Source organism: Uranotaenia lowii, chromosome 1 (assembly GCF_029784155.1).
Source record: "Uranotaenia lowii strain MFRU-FL chromosome 1, ASM2978415v1, whole genome shotgun sequence".
Lineage (NCBI taxonomy): Eukaryota > Metazoa > Arthropoda > Insecta > Diptera > Culicidae > Uranotaenia > Uranotaenia lowii.
In genome coordinates, this window is record NC_073691.1 from 213,875,886 (window position 1) to 213,896,442 (window position 20,557).

Below are 20,557 nucleotides of genomic sequence, written 5' to 3' on the forward strand. Positions count from 1 at the left end.
TCAAAAGGCCAGGAAACAATCAGATAGAATATTGACCACCCAAAAATGCGAACAAGTTCTCGAGCAATGTTTGCTTTCCACTCAAATGCTTGAATGCAATGTTGTATTGCCTCCTACCTTGTATTCTAACTTTTGATAAGAGATGTAATCTTTTTTCAAAACGTCAAAAATGAAGCTTTTGATATCAAAGCTAAATAAAATAATAACTCGATGAGATGGGTTTGAGAAAAATTTTATGATATCATATGCTCTCCTGGTCGGGATCTTACCTGTAAACATGAAAATAACATATGAAATGTAATTTAGCATCTAAAAAGAGATTCTTACTCTTTTGTTGTAAAAAACAATGGTGCCGAAATCTCATACAAACCTAAGCAGAGCTTCTTTGAAAGACTCGCTTAAATGAAATCTTGAACCTCGAATCTCGAATCTCGAATCTTGAATCTTGAATCTTGAATCTTAAATCTCGAAGCTCGAATCTCGAATCTCGAATCTTGAATTTTAAATCTTGAATTTTGGTTTCTAAGAAATAGAAGAACCTTTTTAGGTAATTTCGGTTAAAAAATGTTTTAGTTTATATTCTTTAGTCCCTATGAGATGCACTTTATAAATCATTCTGCAATTAAATTTGGATGTGATCTGTTAAAATAAATAATAAAGTCAGCGGTTTTTGTCAATTCTCTTTATTTTGCCTACCTTTTATGCATCGGTCCATAATTGGACCAATACCATCAGTCACTTTTATCTCTTCGCTCATTCACAAAGGATCGTTTTTGTTTTATCATCACAGCTTCTACATGATGCTCAAACTTACAGACTAAAGAATTTAAAATCTAAGCAAAAAGTAATTGGGAATGATTGGATGACAAGCAGAAATGTGTTAAAATAAGTTACACACAGACTTTTGACTGCCATTGGATTGGTACGAAATCAAAATAAAGTGTTAAGGGACCACGTCCAAGATGCACGAATGTGTGTATCTTTGTGGTGGACAGTATTAGCTCTGTTCTTCCTTTTTTGTGTCCATTCCAGAAAAAAATGTCAAGCCTAAGTTACACACTTGCGTCGATACGAATGACACCTTGTCGAGCAGCAGTCCTCATGTCGCGAACACTAAAATGAGAGAAAGAGAAAGAATGTGTGTTAGAAGTTTTTATAAGTTCTTGGAAAATTTTACATTATATTTTACTTTTGATTTTGATTTCTGGAATAGAAATTGATAATACAAGATAAACCCTTATATTGAAACATTTTTGGCAAGGGGATACGAGGAAAAAATGAGTTCGAGAGGAACGTGGAACTTTTAGTAAATTTCCAAACAAATATCAATTTTGGTTCTCAAAATAAAAAAATCCAAACAAATCAATCCGTGTTGAGTGCGATTTCCATTTTCCCAGTTCATCAAGAGACCAAAGCACGACTCACCCCGCATCGGGTGTGAAAGCGGAAAACGATCGTTTGCGTGCCTGGATTTGATTAAGCAACAACATCAACCGGATAGGAATTTCAACACGATTCGGGGGAAATCACCGCCTATAGGTAGGCTAGGTTTGGGGGGAAAACCCACCCGTCCGGCATTGATTAATTACGATAAGCCATTTTATTTTCGCCTGCAAGCCGTTTTTTTCCTTCTATTTCTGTTCTTTCCGATTTCATTTGGTTGTGACCGAGGATTAATGCGAGACCGGAAATGTTCAATCGACTGGGCCGGTCGGATTTAGGGATGGTTCTCTCCAGATTAGACAGGAAGGAAGGTCGTGTACCGCGTGCGTGTGGACTTTTTGACCAATTATTTATGACGGAACCGGCCGGCTGGCCTTTCGGTCAGTCTCTGGTTTGAGGGCTTTTGCGTGACGGGAACCACATGCGTTGTCGAAAGTGGCTCGCTGATTGATGTGTTGAGTTGAATTTGAATGATGCACTTGGGAAAAATTTAAGTTAGATGTTTTCAAGTGAGGGTGAGAGATCTATGATAAACATTTGTAGGTTCATAACTCACGAAAAGCCAGTTCAGATTTATTCTAGTAACTGTAACTCTTAAATAAATAATTTTAAAAAAAATTTACATTACAAAAAATTTTCGTTTCACTGAATTCTCCTTTGATGGCTGAGTTTTGCTTGAAATTGGAATTAAGGCAAATTAGTTTGTTCCCTGTGATTAACTAGTTAGTAGATTGTAATAAATAAACCCAGTGATGGACATGTGAGTGTTCCACAAATATTTTTTTTAGTAACAACTTACCCCCTCGCCAACGACGACGCACTGCTTGCCGAGGGCCCCATTCCGGGTGGCGATGTTGGCCCGATGGCCGGATGCGGAGGCACTCGAATCGGCAACCTGGGCTCCTCCGCCGCCGCCAAAACGCGTAATCAGCTCGTCCACACTGTTGACCTGCACTCGGGGACCTCCGGCAATGGCCGGGTCGGTTAGGACCGATTCCGGAACTCCCAGCTGGATCTGAGTGGCGCAGAACGATTTGTAACAGGCTCCCGAACAGCACTCGCCTCCGTGGAAGCACTGTTGTTCCGTTTTTTTTGTTTTTGTTTGGGTTATTTGCAGGGGGTAAAAGAAGGGAAAAAATTTTGGAGGATGGAATTAAACTGGTTTTAAGATTATCCAATTCAACGGAACAGGTTAGTGTTTGGTTACTGGGGCATTTGTGAGCTGGATGTTTTTTTACCTTTGTTGATTTGGTTACGATTTTATTGAAGGGCGTTCGGTCAATTGAACAACTGAGTCACAATTCTTAGGGGTTTTTAGAACAAGTTTCGTCAGCAGAGATTGAGATGTTGAATTCTTCGATGTATTCATTAAATTATGGTGAACTTAGATTAATCATGACTGAATTCAATTGTGATGTTATCATGATATAACCGCACATGAGTCAGTCTGCTAATTGAGTTATCTTAAATTTGTTTAAAAAATCTTGGAGGGAGCTTGATTATTCATCCATTTGCTCCATTAGCTCACTTTCTTTCATAGATGTTCTTAAATGAAAATTGTAGATTTTTTAGGTTCTTTAAAGTAAAATGTGTAGGTATTATCATAATAACATAATTTTTTTTCAAAATATTTTATTGTTTTTGCCGAAGAAAAAAATATTTCAATCCGCAAACTTGTATTTTTCATAGTGGTTAAAATAACCTTAAATAATAAAAGAAATCGCAAAAAGTACTTCGCAGAATCTATTCGCCTTTGTTAATTATTCTGGAAAAAGATCGAAAACGCATGAATCAAACTCATCAAGAGATCAACAACAAGTTTTTTTAACAGTATCAGACTTTTGTGCAATCCAGGAGAAGTGAAGTAGGCTTTGACAGAACAGGACGAAGAAAATTTTTGCCGTGTGTGTGTCAAAATCGGTGTCCTGAGAAAACTTTTATTTTCGAAATGTTATTTAGTAACAAGTGGAACCAGTCTATACAGGTCATGTCGTTGGCGATCATCTTCTATAGTAAAGCAGGATCTACCTGTCACGCTATCGAAAAGCGATCCAATAAATTTTCTTCTCGAAATGTCCTCTGAAGAAATAGTAGTTTGCAGTAAATCGCAGCTAAGTATTATGTTTTATTTCAATCCATTCTTTTGAATCGGGGAATGTAGATACCACTTGAAGACTTTTAGACTAATTTAGAGTAATCTCTCATTTCAAGTTTTCCATAATGAAATCATCGCGGCTCGTGGACTAAAATAAAATTACCAGCAGAATGACAAGTGTATCTAGAGATATACAATCCAATCATCCATAACATTCAAACTGGAAAAGAAAAATCATTTGGTTCTAGATTGTCAGATAATAAAAGATTTTTGCGTTTCGTTGCTATAGTTTCTAAGCAAGTAGATGGATAGTTATGTTCCGAAAAAGCTCTGGTTTCGATTTATATCGAAAATTTATTCAAAGGATTAAGAATGCTTCAGAAAGACTTTTTTAGAAGGTATATTAATTTGGCATAAGTCTAGTGTTTACCCAGACCTACATAAGCCATTTAGCGTGTTTTCTAATTTAACAGGGATGACGGTTTGGAAAAGAAGTAGTTTCAATTTGAATAGATCGTGAAAGCGTAGTTCAGTAATTATCAAATTTTATCGCATATTGGAAAGTAATTGACACTAATTTCTTTTCAAAATGTCACAAAATATATTACGTCAACGTTTAATGAAAAAGGATTCTCTTATGAAATGTCCAGAAGCATAGGAGGTGTAAACAAAATATTGCACCGTTTCCCAAAATTGATTCTTTTTCCTTTTTTCAGCTAAAACAATGTCTTCCTAAGGTTCTAAATTTTGTATTCGCAGACGTTAAGACGGTTTCCAAAGGTAGTTATCAGATATCAGAATGGGGGTAGGCTTAATAGCGGCACGTTATCCAAACATACGGGAAAATTGTGCCTAAAAGGTAGTTATACTTGCTGAGCTCTGCTTCTGACTTACTTAAACGTATGTTTGAATTATGCAGGAACGAGAGGTTACAAGTTGAACCAAAAAAGTATCGTTTTGGTATTCCTTTTTTAAATCCCCATTGATGTAGCCGGCATCAGTTTTGTGCATTGATATATGGTGGATATGAGTATTCAAAAAGCAAGCTGTGAACCAGAATGTATAGGGTGTCCCATTATGTCCAAGCACAATTTTTATACAACTCTGCTCATTTCGGATGACGTTGAAACAGCTAATTGCTTTTGGGTGATGTTGTTTACAGTTTAACCTGTAAATCGTGGGCTCCAGTTTTACTAGTTTACGTGAAAACGAGAAGCACTTTCCCGGAAATGCGCAAAAATATCGTGCACAAATGGTGTACTTTCTCCAACATTTCGCTGAGTCAGTTGGCGAAAATGAAAGAAGTATACATTGAAGCGGTCCCAAATTCGATTCGGAAGTATGGAAAGGAAAGCAGCTTCGTGGAAAAAATAGCTGGGTGGAAACCGGGTCAGGTGGACAAAACTTTAAACCGAAAAGCCATGCAGACCAAAAAGAAGAATTCCCTCTCAGTACAGTCCATCGTGTCAAGTTAAGATTGGGTCTTAAGACATATAGAAGTAGAAGAAGCCGAGGCGGGGTAAAAAATAAGCTGCTACTGTGAAACCAAGAGCTCGTAAATTATGTGATCATGATCATATCATGATGATGAAATATGATTGTGTGGAAATTCGGTGTGCGTTATCATCGACGATGAAACATCTTGCAAGTTTGATTACAAAACGCATCCGGGTGACCAGTTTTACACTGTTCGATTTCGATCAATCGAAAACGCTCACTGAAGAAGGTAGTAAGGTGCTATTGAAATACCGGTATATGAACTTTTTATTCACCGTGGTTGAATAAAAAGGAATCTATCGATTGCTTTGATTCAGTACAAATTCTCGAAAAATATATGAAAAATGGAAAACACAAAAATTTTAAATCGTGTTTTCTCGATATAAGCTTTTATGCACTTACTTTTTTGCACAGTTTGGCATGCGTTCATGAACACTGACATAATGAATACAGCTGTTCACGTCCGAGAGTGCCTGAACCGTATGTAAGCATATCACCCAGTACTGTTTTGGCCTGATTTGGCATTGGTTCACTACTCAATTTACGTTGAAAAAAAAAAAGTTTTTTAATGAAAATAACTTTATTGACCTCTTATTATGTTTTTTATGCAAAAAAAAACTGAATTGTTTGTTTTTTTTTTTCTATAGTTTATTGTTTGAAAAGTGGAATAAAAGAAATAAGATATTTTGATTTTTTTTTTGTTTATATATGAAATCTTTAACATATGACTGCCAGAATTTTTCTTGGGCGTGACCGGATTGGACAAATCCTAGCAATTTTATTTTAATACCTGACATAATCCTGGCATTTGATTTCAAAATTGTCAGCCAAAATTCCAGGCACTATCTGGGCCAATTCACGGAAGCATTTAATAACAATAAAAGAATTTTTCCATCAAAACACCTATGCAGGTTCTAAATCATTTTTGAGGCTTCCGAAAAACCGTTCATGAAAATTTTGATAAAACTTGTTTAAAAAATCGATTCTGGACGCAAAAATCAAAATATATAGGGGAGAATGAGGATACTTGATCCCTGGGGATACTTGATTCCTTAGCTATATCTCGAAACTGGAATGTCTTACAAAGATCAAATGTTCTAGAAAAATGTGCCAAAATGAGCGAAATAACAATGTTTATAGTTTAAAAATTTTTTCACAAAATAATTGTTTGAGTAATTGAACTTTAATGGGAAAACTATGAAAAAAATATTTGTTCCAATGTATCAATCGTTCGAGCGTAAAATTAACTTCATAATGCCATACTTTCAAAGCAATGGAAAACTCTCAACTTTTTTCAGAAAAAGTTTTCTAAAATGTTGATTATGGGTACAATTGATCCCCTAGAGTTGGGTACAATTGATCCCCCTTCCAAACGGCATATTCTTCTTCTGAATTGATCGTTGTGATTGCTGAATACGAAATTACTAATATTTATCCAAAAACTAATATTGATCAAACAATTGTCTGAAGAAAAGAGCAAAAATAATTAGTTTTCTCTTAATTATAAAAAATTGCGCCTTTAAGTATGCAATGTTATTAGCGTTGAGACAAAGTGATAGAATTTTCTTCTTATGTCTGCTATAAATTGTGAAATGAGAACAAACATGACCAAAATAGTCAATTAACATTCTATCTTGGGGTTTTGTTGGATTTTTATACAAGGATTAGGGCTTCCTGAATAAAAGATCAAGTCTCCTTCAATAGGGGATCAAGTCTTCCCTAAGTTCAGAAAAATCGCAATATTTCTACTCCCACGAAAATGCTTCTAGTTCATCAACGGGTTCAAGTATCGTTCTAATTATAATTATTTATTATTTATAATTATTGGAGCATAGAAACTTGAAGTTACAAGCTGTCAGAAAATGTCAAAGACGACGAGTTGCTAAATTTTTCCAAAAAGATATGGTGAAAATAAGAAAAGGGGATCGAGTATCCCCACTCTCCCCTATAATTACTTAATGTGAGCTTTTGTTAGATTTAGCAAATAAAGTGGATACATCCCGGCAACCGGGCCGGGACGGGCTTTTCCTTACATTTTAGCCAAATATCTGAACAAGTTCGGATAAAACCGGGCAATCTGGCTAGCTTACTTTAACAGTTCTGAATAAAGCTAACAAATGTGAAAAAATGCCGAGGATATAAATGGGCTCGTCTACAGTGGAGGGTTAATCGAATGGAAAAAAAGAGAGGATTCATCCTTAGTTGACTTTCAAAATGTTCGTTAGCTTACAAATATTCCCGAACTTTTAGGATAGAAATAAGAGATTGACTAGCTTTTCTTAACTATAACCTTCTTTCATATTTTTTTGACTATTCCGTGAAAGGAAAATTCGGTCGAACGCCAGAGGGCAAACAGTCTATCAAGATTTTTTAAAGAAACAACTCGTCTCATCTATGCCGAGGAGTCTTGTATTCCGTAAGTTGTTCCCTACATAAATAGTGACATCTATGATGCATTTCACCAAAAATTTAAGTCAAAGATATTAATCATATGATCGTCTTTACGAAGGGGTCTGCATCTTTCCTGGATTCAAGTATGTTGAATCTCAGCAACAATGGTCACCCTAAATCGAACGTCACAATCATCGATGGGTTATCCTTTGTATCGTACCCAATTTTTTGAGTGCTCATGGTTGCCAGTTTGTAAGATTTTCCCTATTTATTTCCTGTATTTTAGGCGAGAAAAGTTGTTATTATGATGAAGGTTGAATAAACGTCCGAATAAAGACGAGTTGTCTTTCCATTTAAACCCCGATATCTTACTCTTGAAAAGGTTTCGACATAATCAAAGTTTGATAGAATTTTTCAGCGCACTTCAGTGAAAGATCGAATGGTTTTCAAAATGCTACTATGAGATAACCAGAATTTATTCAATACGCATCCGGGCCTGAAAATTGGGGCAATTCGGTATAAAAACGTGGTTTAATCCGGGCAAATTTTGAAAACAAATATTGACGATAAAATCCGGGCAATATCCGGGCGAATTTTGTCAAAACCCACAATAAACTCAACAAAAATCAAGAAAAAAATTTAAATTGGGGCAAATCGGTATAAAACGTGGTTTTATCCGGGCAAATTTTGAAAACAAATATTGACGTTAAAAATCCGGGCAATATCCGGGCGAATTTTGTCAAAACCCACAATAAACTCAACAAAAATCAAGAAAAAAAAATTAAAAAAGCTTCATTAAAACTGCCAAAAAACTTTTCATTACTATTTTTGCAATACTTGCTCAAAACATTTCGTTCTGGAGGCATAAATAAAAAAGTTTAACAACACAATTTGTTTTTTTGGTTTGATTTGCCAAATATAGTGAATAAAACCGGGCATTTTTCAATGACATCCGGGCAACAGGGCCGTGCCGGACTATTCCCAAATTTGGTATTAAATATCTGGGCAAACCCGGATAAATTCGGGCAATCTGGCAACCTTATACGACTATTTATGGAATGACATTAGATGGCCTGTTACTTCTAAGGTGTTCAGTTCGTCATTAAAAATATTGGGGTGCAGTGAAATTTGGGACAAAACATGTCGCAATCCATAGTAAAAGGCAACATAAAATTGCTTGCAACGTATAAGCCAAATTAAAATTTGGCTTCAATTAGATGTGATTTATAAATTTATAGATTATCACGATTTTTTTTGAATGATTTAAATAAAATTGAAGCACAACAGCTACAAAACTGCTGAAGCAGTATCGATTAACGCTCTATGAGATTAAAAAAGCTCTTGTGTTTTTTCTTATAAATCTAATTGATGTTAGTTCTTTATCCAGCAAACAGGACTTGTACTCACGTATTTTCCATTGGCAGTGCACTGTCGATTGTTGTTGCCGCTGTTGCTACCGCCAAAACGATTTTCCGTGAACGTCGAAGAACTTTGTTGAACCGACTGGCCACTTAGGGGATAGTTGTTCACACACTGATACTTGAAGCTGAGACAGCTAAGCGAACAACAATCCGATGCAACCAGGCACTGTAAATTGAATGAGAATGAAACCAGAAATGTTAGAAAACAATTTGTTTTTAAAGTTTTTAAAACAGCAAGCGACGGAAAACAAAACATGCGAAAACAGACATGCAGCCCCAAATATTAAGGAAAAAAACACAAAGCAGGCATTGAAAGATGAAAATCAATCTTAAGTGGTTATTCTTAGAGAGAAGGCAGGCACGATAAAGAACATATAAACGAATAAACAAACAAACGAAAAGTAACACCAATAATGCGATCTGCGGTTATAATTACATATTCGCCAACGGCGGCACATTTGCGAGGAGTCGTGGTGTCGGTGGATCCATCGAACCGATTGCCGACATCCTCTCCATTGTTGTTGTTATTGTTGTTATTGGTGGGTGCGGGTTGATCTGCTGGACCCGATCCGGATGACACACACTTGTAGCGGGTGCTAAGGCAAGCCCCCGAGCAACAATCCGATGATGTTTGGCACTGAAAATTTACAAAGTAGAGCGCAAAAAAACAATTAGCGTTTGATTTCGAGTAAATTGGCAACAATCGAAGTTGGCACTGAAGAGATGAAAGGTGATTGTTTGGTAAAAAATGATGAGTCATGTGAACTATGGTAAACAGAGAGCATGCTTTGATATTTGATTAAAAATGACGATGAAGATCAGTGCTGAAAATATAAAATATGTGAACAAATGGAAAAAATTAAAATCGAGCATGCAACGATAAATGAGTAAACATGCATTTAGATCGAAGCAGAGCCTGCTTCGGGAGTTCGAACTTACGTATTCTCCAATCGCAGCGCAACGTTTAGGAGGCGAAGTGATGTAGTTGATCGAAGCAGTGCTGCCAGGCTGATCTTCGCCCACACGGTTGCCAAGATCGCCGGTTGAACTAGAGCCTGAGTTTGAGCCGGAGGTCGGTTTGCTAGCTGCTGGGGGAGGTTGTTGCACCGGCGATGGCCATGAGCTGAGTTCGGTTCCCGGGGCCGGAGGATTCAGCGGGACACACTTGTACGAAAATGTCAGACAACTTGACGAGCAACAATCGGAGTGGGTTTGACACTGAGAAAAATGATTTAAAAAAAAATGGAATGTTATTAATACCTAAAAGCAGCGATAACCTATGAAAGTAATTTAAATTCGAGGAAAATATATACATATGTCGGCGGATCATCAAATGGGTTCAGTACTACGTAGACTCATTTAGATCTATGCGCGCCGGCTTAAAATGTGTACACAAGCGATTGCCTCGCTGATTTGTAGAACAGCTTATAAGGACGGTTATCAGTAACTGGTCCTTACTCGGATTCGAACGAACGATGACCAAACCAGGCGGCGGTGTGTCAAGTTTGTGTTTGCCTTCCAAGCGAACCTGACCCCATTCTGATTGCTTCGAATCGCATAATTATCAACGTGTTTTCGATTTCTCGCTGTGCAAATGTTTGAACTTGAGAAGGGATCGACTCGTCGTCAAACTTGGCGGGAGCAAATCGTTGCGAAGGTTGCCGATGTTGGAAATGGTTCGTAATTTGATACCAAATTGATTGATTTTAAATGTTTCAGTAAGTTTGAAGGTAAAAAGGGCAATTTTCCACTTTTCAGATCTAAGTGTTCGACCAGATTTTAAAAAATTAACTTAACTTTAATTGCATGCACAATCATTGAAAATAGAAAAAAAAAAAAATCAAAAACAAATACATTCAGGAGCAAATTGGGTATGAAAATATCATAATAGAATGATTGCTCATCTCGTAATGAATAAGTTATAAAGAAGTTAAGCCGTACTAAAAAAAACACATTTCCCACCTAAAGATGGAAATGTGGTTCAGTTCACAAATCGATAAATCGCATCAAACCATTTCGTTCTTCTAACTTAGCCATAGTGGTGGTTTCGATTCATGTGGAACAGTGGCGTCACGCTTTTAACGCGCAAACGTTTGTAGCCAATTGCTAATGAAACAGAAAGGTGCGCGGGAATCGTTTGCCTGGTGAAGGTCATTAACGTCATGGTGAATTACTCACCATTTTTCGACGGGTAAAATCCCATAAAAACATTTTTCGACCATTTAAGTTTGAGGTTTTGTTTTGGTTTAATTTGTTCGGGTTTATAATCTACCGCATTGGGTTCTATCACTCATCACCAGTGCGGGGTTTTCCTCTCTAACTAGAAGTTTCGGACAATGAGAGCAGCTAAACTTCGCAATTGGTTTCACGTGAATGTTTTTTTTTGGATACGGTTATCAACTATTTAAATCAATCAAAAGCAAGACATGGACTGGAACGAATCTATTCTCAGTCGTTTATTGACGATTTTCTTCTAATGTTTTGTTGTGCTCGATTTGACCATTCATATCAGTTAAGGCTTAGTATCAACGAACTTGAACGTTGCTCAAATTTTGATGAATGAGTGGAAAAAACAATTTGAAAAGTTCAATACATGAAAAATAGGTAATCAAGAGAGACTCCTAGAAAAACGTAATCCCGTTTGAGGTTGATCCTTCCATATTCATGAGAAGGTAATGGTTAGATTGCAACAATTTAGAGATTCTAAAAACAAAATAAGAATTGATAGATCACTGTCGTTAAAATGACAAAATTGTTTCTTTCTGAAAAGATTCGTCAGTTGTTGACTTATGAAGTCCTGAGAAATTAACACATTCATGTGGAAGCTTTTTATGGAAAGTTTGTAGCCGCTGTTTTTTCGCTGTTATTATATGCTGGGGTGAATGATTTAAAAGTCAATGGCCATTTCTGGTGGATGTTGAATTTATTCATCGAGATATGACCATTGGATATTAATGATATTTAGAATGCAACCTGGAGCGTTTTTTGTTATAGCATAGCATAGCTTTGGGTGACTACACACATCTTGCCTTGGCTGATACACAAAGTACAACTCAATCATCAAAACATACAGCAAAATAAACTTTTCTGGTGCAGAGAACTTTTACGACCCAGGGTGCTGTATTCAGATAGGAAAGGGAAGGGATATTTTCTATGGGAAATCCTACTCGGCAAATGAGACTTATAAATTGAGTAGAAGCATTAGATTTTCACAAAGAAACGATCTCACCAAGTTTATTCAATGGTATAGAAGGTTTAGGCCGGGCTGTCTCCCAATTCTTTCTGATTGGAGTCAAGCCACTGCATTGCTGTTATTCGAAATTCTTCAGATGTCTTTTAAAACAACTTTTCCTGACTTCACCAGCAATGGATCACTAAGCACATTTTTACACTGGAATATGCTGGAAAATCAAACTTTAAATTTGGCATTGGAAAAACGAAAATCAGATCACACCGATATCCATTGTTGTTTCCTCTCAAGCACTTTTTTTTAATCATAATTAATAAATTCCGGAAAGCTGCTTTCCAAACTTTACATACCATTACACTTTACATCAACGTTATCCTTTGCATTCTTTATGCACAATTTCACGATATTTTTGGCTATTTAAACTATTATTTTGGTAAATTTTTACGGAGCACGAAAAAATTTCGTCCGATGTCCAAAATGCATGGCCAACTTCTCCTGCAACGTTGAGCGTTTTTGTTATTTCACCTAAACTCACAGGGCGATAAATAAAGTACCTACTATTTTTTTCAGCATGGAGTTGCCCAGACCAGGATTGAATCCATTTGTGTTACATTTAGATTTTATTTGTGATGGGTGGTAAAACGAAAAAAAATGTCAGGGAATTTCGAGCTTAGTAAAACATTTTGATTTAAAAAAAAAAACATTTAAGATCATAAGTGTAGAAAACAGCAGTCTTCCTTTGATCTACATGGCCAGCACCAATCATCGTGAGGCCATCTCTATAGTTTTTTCAGGATTTGTTTACGTTTTTAAATGAAAAGGAAGAAGTTTGAAACCGTGATTGGAGAGATCTACCTTTTTTTCAAAAGCATATTTTCATTTAGCTAGAAAATCACTCTAAATTTTTATTTTACTTTATTTTACTTTAACACGCAGATTGATGTTTTCTCGATGCTTCCTGTCGAAAATAACCATCAAGTCGAACCGAGTTTTGAAATAATGTTAAAACAGCGTTACGTTCAGGGCAGAATTTATTAAAACCTTCACACTAGTCCAAAGTGTCTCCTAATCAAATCCTTCCTCCCATTTCTCAAACGAAATTCTTTGCTAGGATGCAAAGGTAACCTCGGTCCTAAAGCGTGATATTGATCTCTCATTCTTTTCTGCTCTTTCCAAACTATCTCTTGACTACTAGGACGTGGCCGGCGCCATTATTGATGGTTCAAACCGAGGTGATCAATGCCAGTCACCATGTTTTTTTTACTCTTGATCAACATTGATGGCCTCGGTCAATCACGGAGTAGTACGCCAGTGATCATTGAACTCGAAATGTATAGATCGTTGCTGAATTTTTATTTTGGAATCAATTCAAAAGCATCTTGAATTTCACTGTTAAGAAAAAGTATGAGGCATTTCGGGTTCAATGATTCAAGGGGGATGAGAGTAGTCAATCAAGCTAAGCTATTTGTGCTTCTAAATAAACTATTCTAAAATATTTTTTTCCCAAAAAATATCAGTTTTTTGTCGTTTTTTATCTTTATCAATCAATATCTCGAGTATGTAACAGTTATTGATGAGAAATTGATTTTTTTTATCCTTTTCCACAAAAAATGTCCCCTCTACAACCCCAAAACTTTGAACTTCTCTTAATCAAGGTTCATAGGTTTCACTTTTCATAAAAATATAGAAAAAAGATTTTTGTGACATTAACTTTTTCTCTTATAGCGTGGCCAAATCTAGGGATTTTAAGCACTTCTACGGATCTTCGGATCGTAGCTCGAAATCTACGGTTTTAAGTATTTTCTGCGGAATTTCTACGGATTGTCGAACAAAATATAGGGATTCTTCGGATAAACGAAAATTTTACCTGATTACCAAAAAAAAGTCATCGAGATTGATTTTGCCGAAAATCGCAGAACACATTTCATTTTTCGTGAAACCTACGAATTTCAGCGGTTATCAATCTGGTAACGCTGCTCCCGTTCAAATTTCAGTTTAATACTCCAATAATAATAATAAATAACATAATAACATAATAAAAATGAAAAATGATCAAGTTCTTTTTTTTGCAAATTTTCAAGAACAAAATTTTGAACGCAGAGAGGCGCCAAAGCACACAAAATGTGCGTTTCCTATAGGTATAAAAACTTGCTTACGGGTTTAAAGAAAAAATGATTATCACAATGTGAATTTCAATTTCATTTGGATTGAGAAAAAAGTCACAATAATGATTTTTGTTGACGTTCCACGAATTCGATAAAAGGTTAACATAACGAAAGGCAAAAAAAATCACATTTTTCCAAATTTCAAAGAACATAAGAGCTGATTTTGATTTATTTTGCAACCAAATTATTTATAGTTCGCTTTTTTTCTTAAATCGCCATTAGAAGTTCATATGACGGCTAACTATACGTCTTATGAAATATCTATTAAATTCAGCAGTCATTCAACTTTTTCTCACACTTTAGTTTTGAGGGGTTTCTCTCAAAATCCAACATTTCCCGGTTCTTAAAAACCTAACGTATTAAAATTCACTGTTTTTGTTTCCCAAACCACTGAACGGATAATTTAACGAGCAAAATCACTTACATATTCACCATTCTTGGCGCAGGTCTTCTGTGTGTCGCCATCTTCGCCGAACCGATTGGCGGTATCGATCGGTTCCGGAACCAGCGTCACTCCCACGACAGGGCCCGGAGGCACCGGAACACACTTGTACGAAAAGCTCAAACAACTTCCGGAACAACAATCGCTGGCAATTTGACACTGCAAGGGGGATTGATTATAGATACTTTTTTTTCTCTCTCTTCTAGAAAACTATCATATATAGCATTATCCACTAAATTAATTGATTTTCACTCTTCAATGCCAACAACGGAAAGGAGGTAGGTATATCTAAAATCGAAGAACTTTTTTTTTCTAACGTGGCCCATGTTTGTTTTCTTTCCGGAACTAAAAGATTGGGGAAACTACTAGGTATACGCAAATGAGCAGCAAAGTGGTGCTGCGTATGAGACAAAAGAGGCTAGGGGAAGGTGCTAAAAGGTGTTAATTACATATTCTCCATTGGCGGCACACTTTCGATTGTTGCCCTGAGCGTGGCCAAAGCCGGCCAAAGTTGCCACCAAGGCAATCACCACGAGGAGTTGTTTCATTTCACAAAACTTCTTCTTTCACCGAGATTTTAACTGTCGACAGACTGATTCTGAGTTTCAACGATTTTTTTTTGTCTGGTTTAACTGAATAACGAAGCACGGTGACGTTACTTAAATCACATCCGACGATCGCGAGCGACGATTTAAGACTGAACCTCCCACCGGGTGAGTCGACGATCATTGTTCAACCTGCGGAAAGCTTCGGCCAGAGATGCCAGTTTGTCAAAATAGAGACGTTTAATTTCCAAAGTGTTGGAAATACTAAAAAGTTCTCAACGTCGTTTTGAGAATTCACTTCTTCTACAATTTCAATCAGAGGATCAACCCAATATGGCAGCACTGTGCCTGGTCAACTGGTTTGTTATCAATCTGAAAAAGGGGAAAAGCTCCCATGGAAACAAACGACCCGATTGGCGTCATAATTGTGACGTCATTCAGCCGGTGTGTTGCTTACCCGGTCAAATCAGGTTGCGGTGTTATGATGAACTTGATGGCTGGGCTTGGCTTGACTAGGCTTAAGCCGGTTCGGTCGGTGGGTTTTTACGTTCGGTTTGTTTTTGTTTTGTCTTTTCCTCTCACTTCGGATTGTTATGATGTGGTTTTCTGCGTTGTTGTTTGGCTTTAAAAGGATTGGAACAAAAAAAACTGACCACATGCGATAACTTTTCGAAAAGTCTTCATTCACATATCTACTAATTAAGCAATTTGTCTAAGTTCAGTAAACTTATTTTCAAACTGTAATTTAATAAAACTGAACGGTTTTTATTGTTTCAAAATACTGAAAATTGAAAAAAAAGAACCATTTTGATTTCTGATCACTAAACCATGCAAGCCAGTAACCGCAAAATGGAACATGTTAAGCTGCTGCAATGTGTGGCAACTTTTTCGCACTATTTCTCTTAGCTCTTGCTATGCAATGCAGCAACAAATGCAGAAAATGCGTCATTCACATACAAAAAAGAACTAGAAGAATTGGTTACGATAGTTGATCTCATTAACTTGTATCGAACAAAAAAATCAAGATCACTTTCTGAGTAGTGAATTCATATAGGTGCCTATGTATGAAAAAGATAAAAAAGGAAAAAATGACAAAAATTTCTGAATTACAAAAAAAAACATAAATGTCATAAACTACAAAAAATGACAAAAAGAAGAAAAAATCACAAAAATTACAAAAATGACAAAAAATATAAAAATGACAAAAATTACGAAAGAAAATCAAAAATTTCAAAAATTACAAAAATAACAAAAATGATAAAAATTACAATAATGACAAAAATGACAAAAATGACAAAAATGACAAAAATGACAAAAATGACAAAAATGACAAAAATGACAAAAATGACAAAAATGACAAAAATGACAAAAATGACAAAAATGACAAAAATGACAAAAATGACAAAAATGACAAAAATGACAAAAATGACAAAAATGACAAAAATGACAAAAATGACAAAAATGACAAAAATGACAAAAATGACAAAAATGACAAAAATGACAAAAATGACAAAAATGACAAAAATGACAAAAATGACAAAAATGACAAAAATGACAAAAATGACAAAAATGACAAAAATGACAAAAATGACAAAAATGACAAAAATGACAAAAATGACAAAAATGACAAAAATGACAAAAATGACAAAAATGACAAAAATGACAAAAATGACAAAAATGACAAAAATGACAAAAATGACAAAAATGACAAAAATGACAAAAATGACAAAAATGACAAAAATGACAAAAATGACAAAAATGACAAAAATGACAAAAATGACAAAAATGACAAAAATGACAAAAATGACAAAAATGACAAAAATGACAAAAATGACAAAAATGACAAAAATGACAAAAATGACAAAAATGACAAAAATGACAAAAATGACAAAAATGACAAAAATGACAAAAATGACAAAAATGACAAAAATGACAAAAATGACAAAAATGACAAAAATGACAAAAATGACAAAAATGACAAAAATGACAAAAATGACAAAAATGACAAAAATGACAAAAATGACAAAAATGACAAAAATGACAAAAATGACAAAAATGACAAAAATGACAAAAATGACAAAAATGACAAAAATGACAAAAATGACAAAAATGACAAAAATGACAAAAATGACAAAAATGACAAAAATGACAAAAATGACAAAAATGACAAAAATGACAAAAATGACAAAAATGACAAAAATGACAAAAATGACAAAAATGACAAAAATGACAAAAATGACAAAAATGACAAAAATGACAAAAATGACAAAAATGACAAAAATGACAAAAATGACAAAAATGACAAAAATGACAAAAATGACAAAAATGACAAAAATGACAAAAATGACAAAAATGACAAAAATGACAAAAATGACAAAAATGACAAAAATGACAAAAATGACAAAAATGACAAAAATGACAAAAATGACAAAAATGACAAAAATGACAAAAATGACAAAAATGACAAAAATGACAAAAATGACAAAAATGACAAAAATGACAAAAATGACAAAAATGACAAAAATGACAAAAATGACAAAAATGACAAAAATGACAAAAATGACAAAAATGACAAAAATGACAAAAATGACAAAAATGACAAAAATGACAAAAATGACAAAAATGACAAAAATGACAAAAATGACAAAAATGACAAAAATGACAAAAATGACAAAAATGACAAAAATGACAAAAATGACAAAAATGACAAAAATGACAAAAATGACAAAAATGACAAAAATGACAAAAATGACAAAAATGACAAAAATGACAAAAATGACAAAAATGACAAAAATGACAAAAATGACAAAAATGACAAAAATGACAAAAATGACAAAAATGACAAAAATGACAAAAATGACAAAAATGACAAAAATGACAAAAATGACAAAAATGACAAAAATGACAAAAATGACAAAAATGACAAAAATGACAAAAATGACAAAAATGACAAAAATGACAAAAATGACAAAAATGACAAAAATGACAAAAATGACAAAAATGACAAAAATGACAAAAATGACAAAAATGACAAAAATGACAAAAATGACAAAAATGACAAAAATGACAAAAATGACAAAAATGACAAAAATGACAAAAATGACAAAAATGACAAAAATGACAAAAATGACAAAAATGACAAAAATGACAAAAATGACAAAAATGACAAAAATGACAAAAATGACAAAAATGACAAAAATGACAAAAATGACAAAAATGACAAAAATGACAAAAATGACAAAAATGACAAAAATGACAAAAATGACAAAAATGACAAAAATGACAAAAATGACAAAAATGACAAAAATGACAAAAATGACAAAAATGACAAAAATGACAAAAATGACAAAAATGACAAAAATGACAAAAATGACAAAAATGACAAAAATGACAAAAATGACAAAAATGACAAAAATGACAAAAATGACAAAAATGACAAAAATGACAAAAATGACAAAAATGACAAAAATGACAAAAATGACAAAAATGACAAAAATGACAAAAATGACAAAAATGACAAAAATGACAAAAATGACAAAAATGACAAAAATGACAAAAATGACAAAAATGACAAAAATGACAAAAATGACAAAAATGACAAAAATGACAAAAATGACAAAAATGACAAAAATGACAAAAATGACAAAAATGACAAAAATGACAAAAATGACAAAAATGACAAAAATGACAAAAATGACAAAAATGACAAAAATGACAAAAATGACAAAAATGACAAAAATGACAAAAATGACAAAAATGACAAAAATGACAAAAATGACAAAAATGACAAAAATGACAAAAATGACAAAAATGACAAAAATGACAAAAATGACAAAAATGACAAAAATGACAAAAATGACAAAAATGACAAAAATGACAAAAAATGACAAAAATGACAAAAATGACAAAAATGACAAAAATGACAAAAATGACAAAAATGACAAAAATGACAAAAATGACAAAAATGACAAAAATGACAAAAATGACAAAAATGACAAAAATGAAAAAAATGAAAAAAATGAAAAAAATGACAAAAATGACAAAAATGAAAAAAATGACAAAAATGACAAAAATGACAAAATTGACAAAATTGACAAAATTGACAAAATTGACAAAAATGACAAAAATGACAAAAATGACAAAAATGACAAAAATGACAAAAATGACAAAAATGACAAAAATGACAAAAATGACAAAAATGACAAAAATGACAAAAATGACAAAAATGACAAAAATTACAAAAATGACAAAAATGACAAAAATGACAAAAATGACAAAAATGACAAAAATGACAAAAATGACAAAAATGACAAAAATGACAAAAATGACAAAAATGACAAAAATGACAAAAATGACAAAAATGACAAAAATGACAAAAATGACAAAAATGACAAAAATGACAAAAATGACAAAAATGACAAAAATGACAAAAATGACAAAAATGACAAAAATGACAAAAATGACAAAAATGACAAAAATGACAAAAATGACAAAAATGACAAAAATGACAAAAATGACAAAAATGACAAAAATGACAAAAATGACAAAAATGACAAAAATGACAAAAATGACAAAAATGACAAAACTGACAAAACTGACAAAACTGACAAATCTAACAAAACTGACAAAACTGACAAAACTGACAAAAATGACAAAACTGACAAAAATTACAAAACTGACAAAACTGATTAAATTGACAAAATGACACAAATGACCAAATGACAAAAATGATAAAAATGATAAAAATGACTAAAATGACAGAAATAACAAAAATGCTAAAAATGACAAAAATTAGATATAATTACAAAAAAGAAATAAAAAATAAAATAGATCAAATTTGAAACAATAGATGAATATCAATATGCCAAGAATTTTAAAACGATTCAATCGATATTTGAATGAACACATTGTACAAAAAAGCGAGATTAAAAAAATTCCTCTAGTCTAGGAAATTTTTCACCCATCAATTATATCCGAATTTATAATTAGCTCCTCCTCCAGCCTATCTAAACATGGCATCGTTGGAGAACCTGTCCCTCAAAACTTGAACCATCAGTCACACCTGTGCTCTCTGAACTTCCGATAATAATTAGAAGCAAAAATGGCAAAAAAAAACCGCGCCACCATCACGCACTATGAATTACATAAAAGCTCGGGCGTCACTTTCAATAGCAAATGCGATGCAGTGGCACCTTCAGTCATAATACTAAGTAATAATAATAACTGACAGCTGGCAGCCGGTCGATTTGCATTTGTACACATCAATTAGCAAAACTTCATGCTCATACCTACAGTTACAGAGTTTGTCTAGTAGTACAGATACAAGATGGGGAAATGCGGGTTTGAGGAAGTCATGTTTATGCCCGTG

General features: G+C 33.8%; 2 protein-coding genes across 3 annotated transcripts in view; one reads left to right on the forward strand and one right to left on the reverse strand.

Moving 5' to 3' along the window:
- The window catches only part of LOC129747245 (dopamine receptor 2), a 361,371-nt gene that overhangs the window by 100,002 nt on the left and 240,812 nt on the right, over positions 1–20,557 (forward strand). The gene's annotated exons all lie outside the window — the stretch shown is intronic.
- LOC129747267 (uncharacterized) lies at positions 668–15,354 on the reverse strand. 2 transcript variants are annotated; one of them, XM_055741382.1, is made up of 7 exons: positions 15,094–15,354; positions 14,627–14,803; positions 9,787–10,065; positions 9,284–9,484; positions 8,834–9,013; positions 2,243–2,518; positions 668–1,113 (listed from the first exon to the last, which is right to left on the reverse strand). In XM_055741382.1, the coding sequence occupies exons 1-7, from the start codon at positions 15,190–15,192 to the stop codon at positions 1,048–1,050; spliced, it is 1,278 nt and encodes a 425-aa protein (XP_055597357.1). In that variant the 5' UTR covers positions 15,193–15,354; the 3' UTR covers positions 668–1,047. The 2 variants fall into 2 exon arrangements, with proteins under 2 accessions (XP_055597357.1, XP_055597366.1); XM_055741391.1 differs by lacking the exon at positions 14,627–14,803.

Bases quoted from the DNA above. Each gene is read 5' to 3' on its own strand.
- LOC129747267 (XM_055741382.1), bottom strand. From the start codon at position 15,192: ATGAAACAACTCCTCGTGGTGATTGCCTTGGTGGCAACTTTGGCCGGC. The intron at 14,804-15,093 runs GTAATTAACACC...TCCCCCTTGCAG, and splicing joins GTGCCGCCAATGGAGAATAT to TGTCAAATTGCCAGCGATTG. The intron at 9,485-9,786 runs GTAAGTTCGAAC...GTAAATTTTCAG, and splicing joins GCGCTGCGATTGGAGAATAC to TGCCAAACATCATCGGATTG.